The 11,433-nt window shown below is 48.1% G+C and overlaps 1 protein-coding gene across 1 annotated transcript in view; it reads left to right on the top strand.

Moving 5' to 3' along the window:
- Window positions 1–223: 223 nt before the first annotated feature.
- LOC100475338 (cyclin-dependent kinase 11B) overlaps window positions 224–11,433 on the top strand; it is a 16,121-nt gene continuing 4,911 nt past the window's right edge. The window contains exons 1-9 of the mRNA XM_034671044.1: window positions 224–334; window positions 839–962; window positions 1,764–1,879; window positions 3,356–3,483; window positions 4,511–4,649; window positions 10,172–10,308; window positions 10,772–10,894; window positions 11,220–11,315; window positions 11,394–11,431. Coding sequence (XP_034526935.1) covers window positions 852–962; window positions 1,764–1,879; window positions 3,356–3,483; window positions 4,511–4,649; window positions 10,172–10,308; window positions 10,772–10,894; window positions 11,220–11,315; window positions 11,394–11,431 — 888 coding nt within the window. The 5' untranslated portion in view covers window positions 224–334; window positions 839–851. The remainder of the gene's footprint in view (window positions 335–838; window positions 963–1,763; window positions 1,880–3,355; window positions 3,484–4,510; window positions 4,650–10,171; window positions 10,309–10,771; window positions 10,895–11,219; window positions 11,316–11,393; window positions 11,432–11,433) is intronic.

Raw genomic sequence — 11,433 nt, 5'->3', positions numbered from 1 at the left:
ACCACGAACGTCGGCAGGGTGCCGAGCGGGGCAGGGAGCCGAGCGGGGCAGGGACGGGAGCCGGGGAGCGAGGGTAAGCGCGCGCCCCGTCCAGGAACCCGGCGGTGGCTACTCCGCGGCGGGAGGGGGAGCCACCGCTGGAATCGCGGGCCGGAAGTGACGTAACGCCCGCGCGCCGGATCCGCTCGGACCCGAGCCGGCGGCGGGCTCCGCCCTCGTGCGTCATCACCCCGCGCAGACGCAGGAAGTGGCGACGCTATTGGCGCGCGCCGGGCGCTGTTTCTCCTCAGGCTCCGGAACCGGTGGCGGCGGCGGCGGCGGCAGCAGTGCAGGGGTGAGTGGCGGAGGGTCGGAACGAGCGGGGGCGCTGCCGGCTCCCTGATCTTTCGCGTCCGGGCGTCGCTTCCTGCCTCGTCGCCCCGCGCGGAGCCGGGGGTTGAGGCGGCGTCGGGGCCGAGCCCCGGTTTGTGGCGGCTGAGCCCAGGGGGAGAGGGTCCCGGCGTCGCGGCCGTGTCGTGCGCCCCACCCTGGCTCCCGTCCTGTGACGGGGGCCGCGACCCTCCTGACGGCAAACCCCGTGCTGGGGAGGACCGGGGAGCGGGCTGCGAGCTCTGCACGGAGGAGCTCATGTAGCTCCCAGCGGGGCTGTTCTTAGCTTTGGCAGAAAGGTAACCGGGGGCGAGGGAACTTGCCCAGGGCCGTGCGCGAATGACAGGAGTGGCAGGGATTTGCGCGCGGGCATCGCTCCCCTCCACGGGGTTTTGTTCGGAAGCAGCGCGCGAGCCGGAGCCGGAGCTGCTGTGTCCTGACGGACCTTCGATTCTCTTTCTCTTTGCAGCGTTTTAACTCCAATGGGTGATGAAAAGGACTCTTGGAAAGTGAAAACTTTAGATGAAATTCTTCAGGAAAAGAAACGACGGAAGGAACAAGAGGAGAAAGCAGAGATAAAACGCTTAAAAAATGTAAGCCATGTTTTTTAAGTAAGTGGTTTTCTTAAAGGAGATTTAATTTCTTTGCCCTCGTTTTTCCATTAGAACAACGCTTCTTCGGTGAAGTTCTTTTGTACTTCCAAATGTCGCAGGTGAGCCCAAAATCTATTCTAAAAATTAACAAAAACATTCAAATACTCAGTCTATGTTGAGGACGAATTGATAACACATACAGCTGTGTATAGATGGCAGGATCTCCGCGGAGGATGAAGGACTTTGAGCCTAAATTCATTAGTGCAGTTGGACTAATTTTTCTCGTGTGGATACTTTTGTGTTGGTGACACCGTCTCTCTGTTTAGTATAGTAGGAAGTCGCATTGAGGTTAATATTAACGTTTTACCTTTTCCTTTTTTGGTTTGCATAATAACATATTCAGAGAAACTTTTGGTAATTTTGAAAGGGATACTGGCAAAAGTACCTCTTATGATAATATTAGTCGCTGACCCTTCTTAACTATTTGTGAAATATCACGAAGTATCTGGCATAAAATATACTTCAAAGCTCAATTTCGGCTTATATAAACAACTAACATACTTGGCATAGAGTCTAATATTCCTTGTCCTATATGCTGGTTTTAAATTCTTCATCTCAGGTTCTGAGTTTACAGAGAATTTTTAATTTTAGCATCATGTGATTTGAGTGAAAGTTTTTTTATTTCATAGCATTGGCCCATTCAAAGCATATGTGAAACTTTGTTTTTGGATGTTGGCAAGGTTTAATTATCATTAAAAGACACTTATCTGTGAGGAAAATGACTTTCTCCTTGCTTCTTAGTCTGATGACCGGGATTCCAAGCGGGATTCCCTTGAGGAGGGGGAGCTGAGGGACCACCGCATGGAGATTACAATACGGAATTCACCATACAGAAGAGAGGACTCCATGGAAGACAGGTGGGGGCGAGGTGTACAGTGAGGGAGAACGTCTAGGCTGCACATGCGTTTCACTCTGAAGGCCGGCTGGGTCCCACTGCGTAGCTGGGGTCCTGTCTGACCTTTCTCCGTGTTACTTTTTTTTTTTTTTTTTAAGATTTTATTTATTTGACAGACATAGAGACAGCCAGCGAGAGAGGGAACACAAGCAGGGGGAGTGGGAAGAGGAAGAAGCAGGCTCATAGCGGAAGAGCCCGATGTGGGGCGATCCCATAACGCCGGGATCACGCCCTGAGCCGAAGGCAGACGCTTAACCGCTGTGCCACCCAGGCGCCCCTCTCCGTGTTACTTTGAAAACGTTTGTAGTTGTGACTTTAGGTTTACCTCACAGTTGAGGTGGACTGTGTGTGTTACCACTTGCCACCTCACCCCTCTTATGAAAATTGAATGAGTATATATCCCTTTCCTTGCAGTGATCCTTCAGTTAAGTCCGCACCATTCACAAACTTCATTCATTCATTTTAATTATTTTTAAGGATTTTTATTTATTTTTTTGAGACAGAGCACACACACATGCAAGAGCAGGGGGAGGGGCAGAGGGAGAGAGAGAAGCAGACTGCCCGCTGAGCAGGGAGCTTGACGCGGGTCTCAATCCCAGGATCCTAAGATCATGACCTGAGCTGCAGGCAGATGCTTAACCAACTGAGCCACCCAGGCGTCCCACACAAACTACATTTAAATAATTGTGCTTTGTGCTTTTGATGGTTAGTAAAATCATTGCTTAAAATTGTGCACAAGTAAACCACACTAGAGTACTGAAGTGTATTGGGCAAGGCCGGTAAGCAGAAATGGTCCTACCCAGGTCTGTGTGTTCTAACATTTTTCCCTGCACCACTTGATTCCTTCTCATACTCATCATCAGCACTAAATTATCCGTTATCAAATAATTAAAGCCAACCTGACCAGAAACTAAGGTACAGAGACATAGATCAAGAAGTCTCCCAGGATTTCATTCATACATGCAGCTGAAGATGTTGAGGGACCTTTTGGGGTCATTAAATTTTATTAAAATTGTGGTACTTTTTCTTTTTTTAACAGTTTTATTGATGTATAAATGACAAACTGCATATATATATATGTATATATATATATACACACACACACACACACACACATGAATTGTGCTGTTTGACATATTTGTATCTACTTAGCAATTATGATCAGGGTAATGAACATGTCCTTCGCCCCCTAAAGTTTCCAAGAGAGGCATTATACCATATAGACGTTGATTTTTCACTTATACTTTTGATCTGAGTCTGTATTGGATAAGCAGTTTTGGCTTAAGTTTCATAGTTAACAATGTTTAAAATGATGGTTCAGGTTGAACTTTTTTATGTTCTGAACCCTGCATTTTTCTGGGTTGGAGAAGCTTCACAGTGCCCGGATGCACCTTGCATTACTCTCTCTAGCATGACGTGATGCTGTTGTGTATTTCAGAGGAGAGGAAGATGATTCTCTGGCTATCAAACCACCACAGCAAATGTCTCGGAAAGAAAAGGCTCATCACAGGAAAGATGAAAAGAGGAAAGAGAAACGTAGGCATCGCAGCCATTCAGCAGAAGGGGGTACAGAAGCTTTATTTAACTTAATTAATTCATTTTTTGGATTCATGTTCGGGTGTGGTCTGTTTCCAATGTCATGACCTGCTGCCTTCTCCAGAGCAATTGAAAGAGAAAAGAAAGTAAAATTTTAGCTGAAAGCATAAGCTTATTGTAGATCATTCTGAAAAGCGGTTTCATTTTCCTTCTGGTGTTATTTCCCCTTGTTACATTGTTGTGGGTTAGTTTTTCTAAAGGTAATATTTCTTAGTAAATATAGGGGGTTTATATGCAATTTTTATAGCAATTCAGTGTTGAATTTGAATTAACTGAAGGGGAAAAACAGATGCTTGATAAAGTCCAAACGGGTTTGATCTTCTACCACTATTGAGGGTTCTTAGGGGTGTTGGGAAACATGGTTCTGTCACAGGAGACGGAAACCCACCAGCAGGAGCTGCACTCTGCCCTGTGTTCTTTATGGATAATGGCGGTGGTGCTGTTTTTTAATTACGAAACTAGTGTACAGCTGACCCTTGAACAGCACAGGCTGGAACTCCATGGTCTGCTTTCACAAGGGTGTTTTCTGGTAAATGCAGGACAGGGCCGTAAACACACTTTCCCTTCCTTCTAATTCTTCTAACGATAATTTCTTTTCTGTAGCTTACGTGGTTGAAAGAGTACAGTAGGGAACACATGACACAACAGATAAGTTAATCACTAGGCTATGTTGTCAGTAAAGCTTCTGATGAACGAACAGTAGGCTGTTAGTTGAGTGTTCAGGATTCATAATTATCCTTGGATTTCCAGCTGCGCTGGGGTGTCAGTGCCCCTGCCCTGTGTTGTTCAGGGGTCAACTGTAGTTGAGTCATAGTTTATTCAATACAGAAAGTTGAAAGACAGGTTGAAGTTACAGTTGTATTCAGTGGTAACCACATTATTCTTCCCTGATATGGAGGATCGAGGTTATTAATTATTTATTCTCTTCTTCACTGGGTATTTGCAAATTAAGTTTTGGGAGTTGGGCCCCTTTGCTTGACACTCTCTTTCTCCTTAGGGAAGCACGCTAGAGCGAAGGAAAAAGAGCGAGAGCATGAGCGCCGGAAACGACACCGAGAGGAGCAGGATAAGGCTCGCAGAGAGTGGGAGAGACAGAAGAGGAGGGAGATGGCCCGGGAACACTCCAGAAGGGAGAGGTGAGTGAGCGCAGTTTGCTAAAGATCCTGAACGGAGCGGAGCACTCCTGGGGCCAGCAGCCCATCAGAGTGGCAGAAGAGACCATCTATCTTTTTTTTTTTTTTTTTTTTTTTTTTTTTTTTAAGATTTTATTTATTTGACAGAGAGAGACACAGCGAGAGAGGAAGCACAAGCAGGGGAATGTGAGAGGGAGAAGCAGGCTTCCCGCTGAGCAGGGAGCCCGATGTGGGGCTCGATCCCAGGACCCTGGGATCATGACCTGAGCCGAACGCAGAAGCTTAATGACTGAGCCACCCGGGAGCCCCCAGAAGAGACCATCTTAACACATAGTAACCCAGCAGCATAACACAGATGTGACACAGAAGTGGTTTGTGGCCCCAGAGTCAGTAAATATGCAGTGGTGTTAACCAAGAGATTTGTCCAGAAGGGATTGAGTTTTCACTGCATCTTGAAGACAAAAATGGGTGTGAATCTTCCTGAGAAAAGATAATGAAGGGAGTGGAAGTCTGTCAGTTTCTCCAGGTGGAGGCTTCTGGGGGAGGTACTCAGGAGCCAGGCCATGCCAGCAGTTCTTGAGACCCTGCATAAGAGTGTGATATGGACCTGAAGGAAGGGGCATTGCTGGCAGGAGCTGGGTCTGAGATGGGAATTCAGACACAAGGAATGAAATTTTGGGGCCAAATGCCTAACAGTGGAGAGGGAAAAAAGGGGAGGGAGAAGTGATCTTCCTCAGCCTTTCAGCTGATGACAGGTAAGGGGGAGGAGGAACTGTAAATACCTCTGAGTTTGGTGCATCAGGATGGGGCATGCCTCATGAGAGGAAGGGGAGTACTGTGTTCGAGTCATAGTAAGGCTCCCTCGCAGTTAGCCCAGTGCACGTATAGACCTTCTGACAGAATCTGCACCCAAGAGAAGTCTAGTTTAGGGCGATTACTGGGCAAGTAATGCATGCTCTGTACCACGCTGTGTTCTAGGTGGCCTAAGCCAGGAAAACTAAGGAAATACATTGCTTAGGGTTCTCTAATAGACTGTAGACTGCAGAAATAGACTGTAGTTCTTTCAAATAAAACAAAAGGAAATCCTAAAGCCTGGGAGCTGAGACACCAGGCTCTTAGACATTTGTCTCCAAGTACACCTCTGTGGGCTTAGATTCCCAGGAGAAAGCATCTGTTTAGCTCTAGATCCGTTCACATGGGCCAGGTGTGAACAGTAGGGCCACCTCTGTATATTGAGGTCATTTCCAAAGAAAGCTTGGTGGCTGGCCTGCTACAAGGGAGGGAGAAGTAGGAGGGTAGATGTTGCCAATATTCCCAGCAGCCAAGGCCGAAGAGCTGAACTGAAGAAGGTGTGACAAGAGCCTGTGTTCTCTCGTGAAGGTGGTGTGGGAGGGTCTGAGTGTTCAGGTAAAGGTCTGAGATCATGAGGTGAGCAGAGCTTTGTGTGTCCAGGTTCACTGCTGGCATGTGCAACACCCACGTTTGCCAGGCCCTGTGTTGACTCTGTTTAGGACGGGCTGGCAGCACAGCTGTGCACACACAGTGGTGGCACCGAGGAAGCCAAGCTTGAAAATAAAAATGTATGGGGGAAAAATCAGTAGTGGCTGCACTCTAGTCGGGAGACAGAGTTCACAGATTTAGCACGGCATGTCACCAAACAAACAGCAGGAACGGAGAGGAAAAAGTGAATCCAAAGTTGCTACGTATGTTATCTGAAATGTCCAATTTTCTTTTTTCTTCTTCTTCTTCTTCTTTTTTTTTTTTTTTTTTAAGATTTTGTTGAGGGGATGCCTGGGTCGATTAGTTGGTTAAGCGTCTGCCTTCGGCTCAGGTCATGATCCCAGGGTCCTGGGATCAAGATCTGTGTTAGAATCCCTGGTCAGTGGGGAGCCTGCTTCTCCCTCTCTGCCTGCTGCTCCCCCTGCTTGTGCGCTCTCTCTCTGTCAAATAAATTTAAAAAAAAAAAAATTTTTGTTAGAGTGCCCCTGAAATATGTCCAATTTTCAACAAAAAGTTTTGAGACATAAAAGAAATAGGAAAGGATTAAGGAAGAAAAACATCAGTAGAAAGCGAGTGTTCCACATTAGGAAGAAATTTGAAACGGAGCAACAGAAATTATGCTTTCTGAAGAGTGGAGAGAATTGACAAAAGATGAACAGAATCTGAACAGTCTATGGGACAGCATGCGTTGTGCCCACATCCATGTAAGGCAGCCCCAGGAGAGAAGAGGGAAGCAGCACAAAGATTTTTTTAAATAGTGTCTGAAAACTTCCCAGATTTGATGAAAAACATTTATCTACACATCCAAGAAGCTCAGTCCCCACATAAGGATAAAGTCACATCACAGTGAAACTGGTGAAAGCCAAAGGGAAAATCTTGAAAGGCAGCAAGAGAAAAAAATTTACGTAGAAGGGGGGGCTTCAGTGTGATTGGTGGCTGACTTCTCAGAATCAGTGGGGGCCAGAAGGGGGTGGAACGGCATGGTCCCACTGCCAAAAGAAACCTGGCAACCAGGAATTCTGTATCCAGCAAAACTGTTCTCTGAAAGTGAGGGCTTAGGAATAAGGATAAACTGGTGGAATTCATTTTTAGCAAGACCTGCCTTAAATACACAGGGAAGACCTTCATGTTGAATGGAAATGACAGCAGAAGGTATCAAATTCGGGAAGAAAAGATGAGCACTGGAAATAGTAAAGGCTCAGGTTAACGTAACAGAATCCATAAAAGTTTCTTCTCACGTCTTCTCTTAATTTCTGTAAGAGACACACAATTGCGTAAAACAGTGATTATTAAAATGTACGTTGTGACGTAGCGTGTGTAGGCTGCACAGAGAAGGGAGGGCGGGAGCTCTGTCAGAGCAGAGCTGCATTCACTGGAATGAAGTAAGTAGTAATCTGATAAGGCCCGTGCTGCCCGTGCTGGAGCACCCCCTAAGAAAATAACCAACAAAGTAATACAAACAGAGGAATTAACGTGGCGTTGTAAAAATCCGTATTTAAAACCAAAAACAGAGAAACAGGACCTAAAAAGACAGAAGACACAAAATTTAAAACAACAGCAACAAGAAGTAAATTCAGCCAAATACATAATTGCATGAAACGTGGAGTGGTTTCTATACCCCAGAGGAGAGGTTCTTTGATAGCAAAGCAAGATCTAGTATGTTGTCTGTAAGGAGAACCTCTTAGTCCAGGACAAAAATAGGTCAAAAGTAAACGTATGGACAAAGATGTCCCACACCCATAGCAGCTGCTGAGCACAAGTGGCTCCGGCGAGACAGAGTTACCTGACAGAAGTCAGAGCAGCACCGACAGGGCTTCCCGAGACAGAAGGGTCCATACAGCAGAAGTGATGCTGGCGAATGTGTATGTGCCTGACAGCTAAAAGGAAAAACAGGCAGTTCATCGACACTAGTTGGAAATTTCCGTACCATGTCATTGTTGACAGAACAACTAGAGAAAAGGATATAAAACATCCGGAAAATAGCCCGCACCGGCTCAGTCTCACTGACCTGGCATAAAGCGTCCACCCACGGCTGCAGGGTACACACACTCCAGTGGTCCTTTTCCGAATAACCTGTGGTCCAAAGAAGAAATTAAAAGGAAAAGGGTGCCTGGGTAGCTCAGTCAGTTAAGCGTCTGACTTGATCTCAACTTGGGTCTTGATCTCAGGGTCATGAGTTCAAGCCCTGGGTTGGACGCCTCACTGGACATGGAGCCTCCTGGAAATAAAACATTTTGAACTGAATGGAAACCAGCAGTGTGTCAAAAGTTAGTGATGCAGAAAAGGCTGTGCGTGGAGTGAGAGGTTTTGATTTTTAAGCACTGACAACAGAGAGGGAACTTGTCAGGTCAGCCTCCGAGCTTCTACCCGCAGAAAGCAGAAAAGCGAAGCTGACTCAGCCCAAAGCAAGCAGAAGGAGTGTCCATAGAATCGCAGGCAGACAGAAGCAGGTTCGTGGAACAGGCGAGGAGCTGGCCACAGATGGGTATGAGCGGCTTGTCAGGCGCTGGGCGTGTTTTAAAACGGGCTTGTGGTGATGGTTGCAGTTTCATATATTTATGAAAAATGGAATTCTGTGGTTCTTCATGTTACATTATAGCTTTTATCTCACAACAGTTTGGACTCAGGCACTTACAGAATAGTTCTAGAATCCCAGCCTTCCGCAGCAGTAACATCTGATGGCCCCAAAGTTGGTACAGTGCCAGTGACTCGACCACAGGCCTTGTTCCATTTTCGCCATTGTTTCTGTTCATTTCTGTTTGTGTATACTGGTACTCCCTTTTTTTTTTTTTTAATGTATTAGCTCTTTTATATTTGGACATAACTCTTCAGGACATGAAAATTCACTGCAACTGGCCAGTTTTCACTGTTTGGCTGCTTTGTGGTACAGTCAGCCACACACACTGCAGTATTCGGATGACTCTGGCCGCCTTCATAAAGCAGCTTTCCCCACTGCCCTTCACATCCCACACTCATGCCCACTGACTTCCACACCAGGCTAGGCTGGGCTGGAGAATCACCTCCGGGTCCGTCTGCCACAGAATCCAGTGAGTAGGGTCGGATGGGGCCCCAAGCCTAAGTCTAGATCCTCTTCCCCTTCTCCCCCAGGTGGACTCTTCCACCCCCTCTTGTAACCCCTGAGAACTTAGTGATAAAGGTGGATTTAAATTGTGCTGTCATCCATACCTAGCAGGTCTGCTGAACATGCATCTGGAAGCAGCGGGCTCATTCCTCCCTGGCAGTTATCTGATTGTGCCAGCGTTTTGCTTTATTCTTTTTTTGTTTTAGTTTTTGTTTTTAAGATTTTATTTATTTGATGGGTGCCTGGGTAGCTTAGTCAGTGAAGCCTCTGCCTTCAAACAACTCAAGTCGTGATCCCTGGGTCCTGGGATCAAGTCCCACATCGGGCTCCCTGCTCAGCGGGAAGTCTGCTTCTCTCTCTCTGTCAAGTAAATAAAAATGTTTTTAAAAAAAAAAATTTATTGGGGCGCCTGGGTAGCGCAGTCGTTAAGCGTCTGCCTTCAGCTCAGGGCGTGATCCCAGAGTTCCGGGATCGAGTCCCACATCAGGCTCCTCGGCTGGGAGCCTGCTTCTTCCTCTCCCTCTCCCCTGCTGTGTTCCCTCTCTCGCTGGATGTCTTTCTGTCACATAAATAAATAAAATCTTTACCAAAAAAAAAGATTTTATTCTAGAGAGAGAACGCACAAATGGGGCAGGGAGATGCAGAGAGAGGGAGATGAGACTCTGCACTGAACACAGAGCCCGACACAGGGCTCAGTCTCACGACCCTGAGGTCACGATCTGAGCTGAAGTCAAAGAGTCGGACTTAAATGACGGAGCCACCCAGGCCCCCCTTGCTTTCTTGTGGCTGTCAGGGTGTGTGTACATACATCTTCTGCTTTTAAAAAGCCCTTTATGGTTTGAATAACCTAAGTGGGCGATTTTTAAATTTGAACAAAAAGCACTTGGGGTTAAAAAAAGAAAACTTTGTGTTTGTGGAGAGAGCTGGCCTGTGCTTGTTGCAGGGACCGCCTTGAGCAGCTGGAGAGGAAGCGGGAGAGAGAACGAAAGATGCGTGAGCAGCAGAAGGAGCAGCGGGAACAGAAGGAGCGGGAGCGGCGGGCCGAGGAGCGGCGCAAGGAGCGCGAGGCCCGGAGGGAGGGTGCGTGTGGGTGCACCCCGCAGTTGGGGTGCTGCTCCCATGGGTGAGCTCAGGGCTGCACACTAAGGGATGAGGCGCTCTGGACGGTGGCCGAGCAAAGTGGGGACACTGACCGCGTAATTCCTCGCCGAGGAAGGCTGCGGTCACTTCAGGTGTGAGGTGAGGGTGTGCAGCTGGGGCCTTCCCAGGCCTGGCGCTGGACAGCCATGTCTGCTGCCCACATGGTCAGGCACAGGCTCAAAGAGGTGGGTCGTGGCCCCTTCCTTTCTGATCAATGGAGGAGAGTCTGGAAGGTCCACATGGGTCCTCAGGGACAGCTCGCGGCCTCCAGGCCTCTGTCGCCAGAGCTGCTGGCACGTGTTGTGTGTCCCCACCAGCAAGCGTACGGGTGAGACCTGACCGAGGGGGGCCCTGCTGGAGAGGGCAGTGCCAGCTTTGCCTCCCCCTGTGTTTTGTGCCCCAGTTTCTGCACATCACCGAACGATGAGAGAAGACTATGGCGACAAAGTGAAGGCAAGCCACTGGAGTCGCAGCCCGCTACGGCCTCCCCGAGAAAGGTTTGAGCTGACCGACGGCCGGAAGCCAGGTGAGGGCATACGGTGCCTCCCTGGGGGCCATCATGGCGTGGCTCTCCTCTGACAAATGCGTTAGCACAAGAACTTGCTTTTTTTGTGCGATGAGATGATAGGCTAGCGTACTCCCATATCACGTGGTGGGATCGTCCTTTGTGTGAAGCATGTTTGTATCTGTCGGTGGAGATGTTTGTTACGGGTCTTTGAGAGTGGTCTTGCCGCTCTGTGGGGGACCCGTGTGTCACACAAACCACACTTAGTCTCTGCATGAAAGATGCCATCGGGTCTCGTTTGTTGTAAAACACTTCCCAGTTCACCTTTGATGGTTTGTTTCGTAAGTAAAAGAAGAGAAAATGGAAGAGAGAGACCTGCTGTCGGACCTACAAGACGTCAGCGACAGTGAAAGGAAAACCAGCTCGGCCGAGTCCTCATCAGGTAACCTCTGGCTCCGCCGCCACGAGGGGAGGGCCCACCAGTCCGTACCGTGCACTTCCGGCTGTTTTCTTCCCGAAGCGGAATCAGGGTCGGGTTCGGAGGAGGAGGAGGAGGAGGG

The sequence above is a fragment of the Ailuropoda melanoleuca genome, chromosome 11, assembly GCF_002007445.2.
Source record: "Ailuropoda melanoleuca isolate Jingjing chromosome 11, ASM200744v2, whole genome shotgun sequence".
Lineage (NCBI taxonomy): Eukaryota > Metazoa > Chordata > Mammalia > Carnivora > Ursidae > Ailuropoda > Ailuropoda melanoleuca.
The sequence above is the reverse complement of the archived record's forward strand: the minus strand, read 5'-3'. Positions and strand labels throughout refer to the sequence as shown.